The sequence below is a fragment of the Cynara cardunculus genome, assembly GCF_001531365.2.
Source record: "Cynara cardunculus var. scolymus isolate 2C chromosome LG 15, CcrdV1, whole genome shotgun sequence".
Classification (NCBI taxonomy): domain Eukaryota; kingdom Viridiplantae; phylum Streptophyta; class Magnoliopsida; order Asterales; family Asteraceae; genus Cynara; species Cynara cardunculus.
In genome coordinates, this window is record NC_037542.1 from 1,670,502 (window position 1) to 1,680,397 (window position 9,896).

At 33.5% G+C, this 9,896-nt stretch overlaps 1 protein-coding gene across 1 annotated transcript; it reads left to right on the top strand.

The window, feature by feature from the left end:
* Positions 1–7,198: 7,198 nt before the first annotated feature.
* Positions 7,199–8,792, top strand: LOC112527723 (GATA transcription factor 16-like). The gene is made up of 3 exons (XM_025138501.1): positions 7,199–7,644; positions 7,737–7,889; positions 8,268–8,792. Exons 1-3 carry the CDS (start codon positions 7,624–7,626, stop codon positions 8,601–8,603), a joined length of 510 nt encoding a protein of 169 aa, XP_024994269.1. The 5' UTR covers positions 7,199–7,623; the 3' UTR covers positions 8,604–8,792.
* The last annotated feature ends 1,104 nt before the right edge of the window (positions 8,793–9,896 follow it).

Here is a 9,896-nt window from a genome sequence, read left to right on the forward strand (position 1 = left end):
AAAAATTGGAATGTTTAAGGACTTATTTAATATATTTTGGAATGTCCAAGGACTTATTTGTGCCAAAAAATTGTCCAAGGACTTATTTAACATGTTTTGGAAAGTTCAAGGACTTATTTGTTCCAAAAAAAAGTTCAAGGACTTAATCATTCCAAACAAGAAAGTTTATTGGTTTTTATTGTACTTTTCCCTTAAAAAAGAAACCAACCAGAATGACATGACATTATGAGATTTGAGTATTCCTCAAATCTTGAAATGTGGTTAAATTTGTTTATCCCACATTGGTGGGAAGAAAAAAAGTAGAATGAATGATATGTGTGTGTGTATATATATATATATATATAAAGATGAGGTGATGTTTTTTGTTGCAAGTCATGATGTTGGCTCAAATGAGTCAGCTATTTTATTTGCAATTGTCATTATGAGATTTGAGTATTTTTCTTAAATCTTAAAATGTTGGTTAAGTTTGTTTATATCATATAAAAAGATAACTTTAAAATATTAAAATGACATCTTGTGAGTGGTGTATTTTTAAAATCTTATGTTGTGGTTGGTTTTTGGAAATCTCACATTGATGAACAAATGATACATTGATAGACAGTGGCGGATCCAGAAAATTAATGAGGTGGGGGCACGTTGGACGGGACTTGGGAAAGGAAGCATATGGCCATATGAGACTGGGGGGAAACCATGTAAGACGATGATGAAAATAGAAAATTAAGCTAGTCACAAAGATTTTTGGTTTTTGGTTTTTGATTGGGGCCTTTCCCCCGGTGCTTAAAGACTGGATCCGCCCCTGTTGATAGAGTGTGATAGGTATATATATAAAATAAGTATGTACATGGTTCAAAAATTAAAAAAATAATATAAATATGTGAGCTATTGTTTGACCTCTAATTTTGGAGTGATAGTTTTTTTATTATCAAAGAACAACATCGGAGTTGAGGTGACATTATATAATTTGTGGCAACTTAGGATGTTGACTCATTTTGATCAATCCTCTAAACTTGTGTTGTTAACTCATTTTAGCCAACCCTCCGAACTGATGAGCTTACTCATTTTGGCCAACCTCATTTTAGCAAAAAGAAATTAATCATACAAAAAAAAACTCTTATCTTTATGTATATTAAAATAAATCGCGCAAAGAATGAAGTGATATTAAATGAAAAATAGAGAGGTATTGAGCTGACATTACGAAAATGAAGTATTTCCAAATAGTGAACTGTCGTTCAGTTTTAGATATCTCACTTGGTGAAAATTTGAAATAATATAATAAAGAGACATGTATAAGAATGAAGGATGAGATGGTAATTGTGTCAACTAATGAGGTTTGACTCATGAGTTGTCTTATTTTTATGGCCATATTTTTGCAAAACAACGTTTATTATATAAAACAAATCTTATTAAAAGATCTACCAAGTATTGTAAGGTGACATTACAAGACTTGAGTATTCTCAAATATTGAAATGTGGTGTATTTTGATTATTCCATGTTGGTAGGAAAATGGTAGATTGGAAAAAAAATATGACTTTGAAATCTATAGTCGTGGGTTGGAATCAAAACCAATTACAACCAAACGATAAAAAATATAGTTATGAAAAACCATGGTTGAAATATATCAAAGTCAATCAAATGGTAAAACTTATAATTATGAAATATTTTTCTACATGTATACAAAAGTATGAAAGATGTCTTTCAAATGTATAGGCATGGTTGAAATCAAAACTATTTCCATCCAAACAATAAAAATTATAGTAATGAACAACCATGGTTGAAATCAAAGTCAACCAAATGGCAAAACAAATTAGTAGTTTTTATATTTATGAAAACTCATGGTTGAAATCTATCAAAGCCAATCAAATGGTAAAACTTATAGTTATTTAAATATTTTTCTACATGTATACAAAAGTATAAAAGATGTCTTTCAAATATATAGTCATGATTGAAATCAAAATCATTTCCATCCAAACAATGAAAATTATAGTAATAAAAAACCATGGTTGAAATCAAAGTCAACCAGATGGCAAAACCAACTAGATTAAAACTTACAAGGGATAAGGTGACATTCTAAGGAGTGAGTATTCTTCATTTCTTGAACTATGGTTGAGTTCTATATATCCCACATTGATGGATATACGAAAGATTTACAATGAATGGTGGTTATAAGAAGGGAGATTGAGATGTCTTTGTGGCAACTCATGAGCTTGCCTCCTCCTGACCGATCCTCTAAACTCATGTTTTTGGCTTATTTTGTTCGATCCTCCGAGCTCATGGGTTGACTCATTTTGGTCAACCCATTTTTAGCAAAAAAATGTTAACCATACAAAATAAATTGGCTAAAATATAATTTTTGACCGACCCTTCTTTTGGCAAAAAAAATACACACACAAATTCTTTAATTAGATACAAAATGGCATAATGTTGATAAATATCATTAGTTAAAATTATAGCTTATAATGTGCTTTTTGGAGGAATCTTTCTATGTAAAGATTTATATCTATATATGTATACGTAAAATAAAGATCGTAATGCATGTAGTATTATGAGATCTAAGTATTAAAAATATTCAATTGTGGTGTTGTGGTATTGTTTTCGTTATTCATATTGATGGAGGAAATGATAGATTGAAGGTCATTATATAATAAAAGAAAAATAGTAGATGTATAAAATATATTATAATATTTGAATTGTGGTATTGTTTATGTTACCTCACATTATGGATCACATAAGAGATTGGAGAATGATTACAAATATATGAAATGAGAAAATACACATTTGAAAATTAAAATGGTTATTTGGCTAAAGTATGCATTCGATTCTATCTTATGGAAAAGTCGATATAAAAATAAATTTTAATTGAATATTTATGAATAAAAACGAAGATGGTAGAAGTTTGAATTTTATAACAAGATTTGAGTAGTTAAATTTTTTGAATTATAATGTTATTTTGATTATCTAACTTTGTACATTTATTTAAAATATTCATTAAAGTCAAATGTCATATTATTTTTACATAAATTTATATCATTGCGCAACACGCAATATCGAACACTAGTTGTAGAAAACAGTTGATGCCTCCCCCAACATAACCCCTTATTTTGTAGGTGTTGATCATTGGTTTTTCCAATGAGGATGAGCAACATATATGTATAGTTAGAGATGGGATCAAATTAAGGGTCACGAGGATTGCAGGTCATAGCGCTACAAGTCGGGGAGTATTGATCCATGTGTGCTTGCTAGTAGAGGTAGCCAATGGGCCATGGGAGTGTTCCAACATGCTACGGGGAATAAGAAAAGGGATGTGTTTATTGTGTTAATTTTGTTAATCATTTTGAATCAATGACAATCCATCTTATATATGGGTGCATATTCATCTTATAATATAATGACAAGGGTAAATATGTAATTTTCTTTTTTATATAATTCTCATATCATTTATTGGGAGTTACAAAATCAAAAATCTCATTATGTTTGTTAATTTATTATTGATCTTGTTTTTTTTTAATATTGATTTTTCTATCTATAATATTTTTGAATTTGTGATTGGTAGAGGAGACCCGGTAGTAAAGTTTTTTGTATCATTCAAGCTATTATAGATAAACTCATTGTTCATAATGAAAGAACTATTGTTCACAAGTATTCATATGTACACTAGTTGAATATCTCAACATTGTCTCGCTCTTGAATGTGTTCATAACGAAAGAACTATTGTTCACAAGTTGTTCATATTGTGTTCATATGTACACTAGTTGCATATCTCAACATTGGTTCGCCCTGAATGTGTTCATAATGAAGGAACTATTGTTCACAAGTGTTCATATTGTGTTCATATGTACACTAGTTGCATATCTCAACATTGGCTCGCTCCTGAATGTGTTCATAATGAAGGAACTATTGTTCACAAGTGTTCATATTGTGTTCATATGTACACTAACTACATATCTCAACATTGGATCGCTCCTAAATGTGTTCATAATGAATGAATTATTGTTCACAAGCTATTCATGTTGGTCATGCATCTTTAGTTGGTCTTACAAGTTTGAGACCAGAAGCTCTAGAGAGGCTCTGGTTGGCTTGCCTCTAGATTCATTTTACTTTTGGTTAATGACCAGAAGCCCATGTTGATCATGCTTTGTGTTAATATTGCTTCAAGTTGGCCCAAGCTTCTAGGAGCCACTATACACGTGCTTACCTACTTTATGAAAGAAGACTGTTCACATACGGCCAAAAGCCTGCCATACCTGAACAAAGGGCAACCTTTTTTCCAAAAGCTTGACACGTGCCTTGTAGCTTCTGAATTGCATTTAATGCAATTGATATAAATAGCTGAGTGGTTCCCCTCTCAGTTATCATCTTCCTCACTAAGAACTTTCCCAAGAAGCTACTTCTCTCACTACTTTTTGTCTAAGAGAAAGAACCACTTTAACAAGTGAAGAGCACATTTATTCATATCTTATATCTTGCAATAAATGCTATTAATAATCTTGTATGTATCTTGGAATGTTTAGATAGGTTCTATATCCTATCTCTTTTGTAAACAATCTGTAAAATTTGTATTGATCTTCTTATCAATATATAATTTTTTAAAGTGAAATTTTCTGTGTTTGTATTCACCCCCTGCTACAAACTGTTATCTATAAACTCTTGTAGATCAGACTCGGACCAACAGTTAAGTCCTTGAGAAAATATTCCAATCTTTGGTGGAGGACCAGAGAGGCTCTAGTTGACCTTCATGTTTTAACCAGAGGGCCTCTGGTTATATTTAAAATCTATTTTATTTCAAGTATAACTCATTTTCTTAGTTTCTATAAGCTCTGGTTAGGCAGACTAGAGGCTCTGGTTGGTCATGCATCTGGTCTTAAAAGTTTGAGACCAGAAGCTCTGGTTGGTAAGACCACATGCTCTAGTCATCGAGAGGGGCTCTGGTTGGCTTGCCTCTAAATTCGTTTTACTTCTGGTTGATGACTAGAAGCCGAGGTTGATCATGCCTTGTGTTAATATTTGCTTCGAGTTGGCTCAAACTTCTAGTTAGGCTTTAGTGGCCTTGTTTAAGCGGGCTTTGCTCTGGTTGGTAGACCAGAGGAGCTCTGGATGGTCTTGCACAAAGTGATGTGAGGAATTGAGAATCTCACACAATGTAATGCGAGGAACTGGGTGGTCACGCTCTATGTGATGCAAGAAAGTTTTATAAATTCATACTTGATGCGATAAGATTTAAAATGGGATAAGTTTCAAGATATTAGATATTTGAATACAATACTTGAGTTATGTTATGTTGAATGGTTATATAATATGTTTGTATAATTAAAAATATGATTTTATAATATGTTTTGGTGGTTTCACTCTGTAATTGCATAAAAAAAGATTTCTCACTATACCTCAAGGTCTAACCCTTATTTTGTATTTCAAAAATGTGCATTGCAAGTCAGGTATTATCAAGGGACAATGGAAAAGGGAAAATGTGAATTTTCCTTGTGTGCTTACATAGATTACAAAGAAGAACATGTTATCTGTTGATTTTGGAATACTTGTTATATAAGCACATGATGTACTAGGATGTTATGAACAAATTTGTTAGCTACTTTTGTAATGTAGTTTGTTATACCTTTTTGGGACCGAATACGTACTATTGTGTTTCTCGTTAAATGAAATACATGGTTATATGCAAATGTGGATCTTGGGGTGTTACAATGTAATAATTTATAAAAGTGTAAAATTTAAAGTTAAAAATGTAAAAACACAAAAGTTAAAAAATAAAAAACTAAAAATTTAATTCATTTTTTTAAAAATAACGCCTTGTAAAAAAAGTACGCCACGACACGACTCAAGACACCATGTATTGATCACGCGTTACAAAAATGTTATAGGTCTTTCATAACAAGGTAGACGCGTCTTGTAACCGAGAAAAGTATAATTCTTTCACCGACGGCCAGACCAGTCGAAGGGAAATTCCTCTGTCTTCTTTGAATAAGGAGAAAGCATGTCAGGATTCAAAAATCATGTCATGCCACCTTTTTGAACATAGGCTTTTGGTTGCGTTTGGTACATGAGATATGACAGGACGGGACAGGACGGAACAAAACTCACTGTCCCACGTTTGGCATGACACGAGATAGGACAAGAACTCACTGTCTCACATTTGATGCGACATGGGAAAAGGACAAGAATTGCGACAATGTGGGACAGTGTGGGACCAAAAAGGATTTTTCTTGTTCCACCAAAATAGGTGGAACAACATGGGACAAGAATGAGATAAAAACTAAAATATTACTAACTAACCCTCGTTTGATATATAATCTTAACATGATATTTGTTTTAGTGGTCAACACCGCTAGTTGTGGCCCCCACCACCACTGGGAGCCGCTGTCGGCGACCTCTCCTCCTCCACCACCTCTACAACCACCATCGACTACCACCGTCTATCACCACCTTTACAACCATCATTGGCCGCCTACCACCACCATCGATCGCTACTACCACTGTTGGCCACCTCTACCTTCTCTTCTATTACAACCACCTCCTCCACCACCTCCACAACCATTGTCATCTACTAACCACCATCGTCTATTGCCACCACCACTACTACCGTTGGCCACCTCCACCTTCTCTTCTACTACAACCTCTTCCACCACCTCCACAACCATCGTCGTCCACTGACCACCATCGTCCATTGCCGCCACCACCACCACCACATCAAAATCATATCAAATCATAATATAACATCGACTGAGACAAAAAAATAAAACATTAAAATTGAAATGTATCTCGTTATATTGTACGGGTATCATTTAAGAATGTTTAAATAAATAACAACGTTCAAAATATGTTTTTCTTTTCTATCCAAAACCGTCGTCCAACCTCTTTGTGATATATCATATGCAAAAATATTTACAACGTAACTTGAAAAGCCGTTGGACGGTTGAGATTTGTTGCCATCAAAACCCTAACATCAAACATTGTGTAGCCGCACACATGTAATCCCACCAACTTCGATTTTCCAAAACTACCCCTCTCACAAAACTAAATGCAATCGCGCCTTTTCATTTTCCACACATCTTTTTGGCGGGTGTCCAAATGCATTTAGATAAAGGGCATTTTCGTCATTTCAACTATCGCGCCCCCTAGGGTTTTCCAGACCTTAAAATTTTCTTTTCGTTTTTATTTGCCGCTACTACTTCTTCGGCTCCTTCCACTCTTTTCTTTCACTGTCGGTCCTCTCTCTCTCTCTCTCTGCGCCTCTTTGTTGCATGTAGGTTTTCTTCCATTGCAGCTTAGCCTTCTTCAGATCATAAGTGTTGGTTTTCGTTTAGTGATTCTGGTTTCTGCTAGCTGATTTTGTTGTTCTTTGATCACCTTGTGTAATTCGTCTGTTTTTCTCGATTCGTGTGGGAACGATCTCACTTTTGATCTCTTTGTGTTTAGTTTTTTTTTAAACGAAATCACTTCTCTACTGTGGTGTTGTCTTCTTGTGTGATCAGTCGTTTTATGATCTGGTTCCCGTCTGTAGTTTGAAGAAATCAGCTTCGATCTCTGTGATCACTTTGATTTCTAGCTTGATCAAGATAAAGAGAAAGGAGGTTTTGATCGGTTAAATTAAGTTTAGGGGTTTTGATTGATTCGATAATGGTGGATCTCAGTGATAAGGTGAGTGATCGTCGATCAGTTCTATTTTGATTGGTTAACTGATTATTATACATCGTTTGGTTTCTAAATTCCTTTTGATGTGTGATTTTCAGGGATCAGACTGTGAAGATATGATGAACAGCAAGAGCAGCCCTGAGAGATGTGGATCATCTTCATCGGACGGTGGTAGTCATTTGATCAAAACTTGTGCTGATTGTGGGACCACTAAAACCCCTCTCTGGAGAGGTGGCCCTGCTGGCCCTAAGGTATCTTTCAATTTTCATTTATTTATTTTTGCTTTTTATTTTCCAAAAAAAACATTTTTAATTATATATAACTTGTAACTTTCTATATATATTATATAAACAATTAGGTCTTATTTTTCCATCTTTTGTCCAAGTACGGTTTACAAAATCTTCAAACATAGATCACTCTTGTCAATTTTTAAAAGAAATTCTCAATTTTTTTTCTAATTTTCTTGATTATTTTATGAATATATATTTTAAAAATCATATAAAATATTTGAAATGGGAAATAGCCCATGATCTAAAATCTTGATTATTTTATTTAAAAATCATATAAAATATTTGAAATGGGAAAAAGCCCATGATCTAAAATCTTGATTATTTGATGAAAATGTGCAGTCTTTATGCAATGCTTGTGGGATCAGAAGCAGAAAGAAGAGAAGAGCACTTTTGGGGCTAACAAAAGATGATAAAAAACAAAAGAAAACAACCACCATGGCTGCTGCTGCCACCTCTACATCCGGCGGAGATAGTCAAACCAGTGGGTTGACCACCAATAAGAGCAGCAGACAGATGGGTGATTTCTGTTTAAAAAGGAAGCTAATGGCACTTGGAACAGAGGTTGTGTTGCAGAGACCAAGATCCACCATTACAAAACAGAGGAGAAAGCTTGGTGAAGTAGAACAAGCTGCACTCTTATTGATGGCATTGTCTTGTGGATCGGTTTACGCATGAAGAAACAATTGATCGCAGTTTCGGTAGTTTCGTATTGTTTTGTTTTTGTTCTGAAGATTGAGGATCAAGAAGAAATTGAGCTTAATTTACGAGAGATGTTGTTTTCTTGACGAACAAAAGATGCATCTTCTTAGGTTGTTCTCTTTGATTCTTAATGATGAAAAGAAGGCTATTTTTATGTTAAATCTATTGTTTGAGGTATGATATTAAGTTACAGCTTTATATGAATTTAGGTTTCAGCATCCAGAGATCAAGGGTTCAAGCTTCTCCATACGTGAGAAGGGTGTGTGAGTTTATTTGTTGCTTTTGTCGTATATAAATATTATATACTTCAAAAAAGAAAAAAAAAGTTACTCAACCCAAGCTTAATAATCTATCAAGTTTGAGTTGATCTTAAGTACAAAATAAAGCTTGTTTTACTCGACGACTCAAGTTTCTTAACCGATTGTAAGCTTAATTAAAATTTTCTAGTCAAGTAGAGCTTACCCATTTAAGCTGAATATGTTATCATGTTTATAAATTATACAATCGAAATACAAGCATTATTGAACTTGAACAAATAAATGAATTGATGGATCTTGAGTTTGAGCAAAAAGAATGAGCTTTTAGAACTTGAATTCCATATTTAGGGGCTGTTTACCAAACGCTTACCCGAGTAAGCGTTTACTAAGTAACATTAACTTACCGGATGAATATAGTAAGGACCAAAGATTTTACCCATTAAGAGCGAAATAAGGACCAAGAACCTTACCTGGTAAGGGAGAGCGACGACTCTTACCACGGTAAGTGCTTACCGGGTAACTTGTTGCATACGATGTTGTTTTGGTGAACTAAAATCTTACCCGGCGATAAACACTTATCGAGTAAGTGTTTGATAAACGGCCCCTTAATATTTTATTTAAATTAGTCAAATGAGCATCGAACTTAAGAGTTCAAACAACAACGTGCTACACACTACTCTACTCGTTAATACCCCTTTAAGCAAGTAGTTTAATTTATAAGAAAGTAGATATCGTCCAAATTGATTGAAATATCTAAATTTTATTCTGTTCATCTATGAAATGTAGGGTTTTACATCATTTTAGAAGGAAACCAACGTAGGAGGGATATATGATGTACTTCGTTTCTTTATGAAAGTTGCACCGATTGTTAAATTTACTATTTTCTTTTCATTAATAACGAAAGCGGTAAAAGTTTAGATACATATGATTTTGTAAAATTATCAAAATCATTACGTTCCAATGCCCCATATATATATATATATATATATATATATATATATATATATATATA

Coding starts and splice junctions, on each gene's coding strand:
- LOC112527723 (XM_025138501.1), top strand. CDS start 7,624: ATGGTGGATCTCAGTGATAAG. Junction 7,645..7,736: donor TGGTGGATCTCAGTGATAAG/GTGAGTGATCGT, acceptor TGTGATTTTCAG/GGATCAGACTGTGAAGATAT. Junction 7,890..8,267: donor GTGGCCCTGCTGGCCCTAAG/GTATCTTTCAAT, acceptor GAAAATGTGCAG/TCTTTATGCAATGCTTGTGG.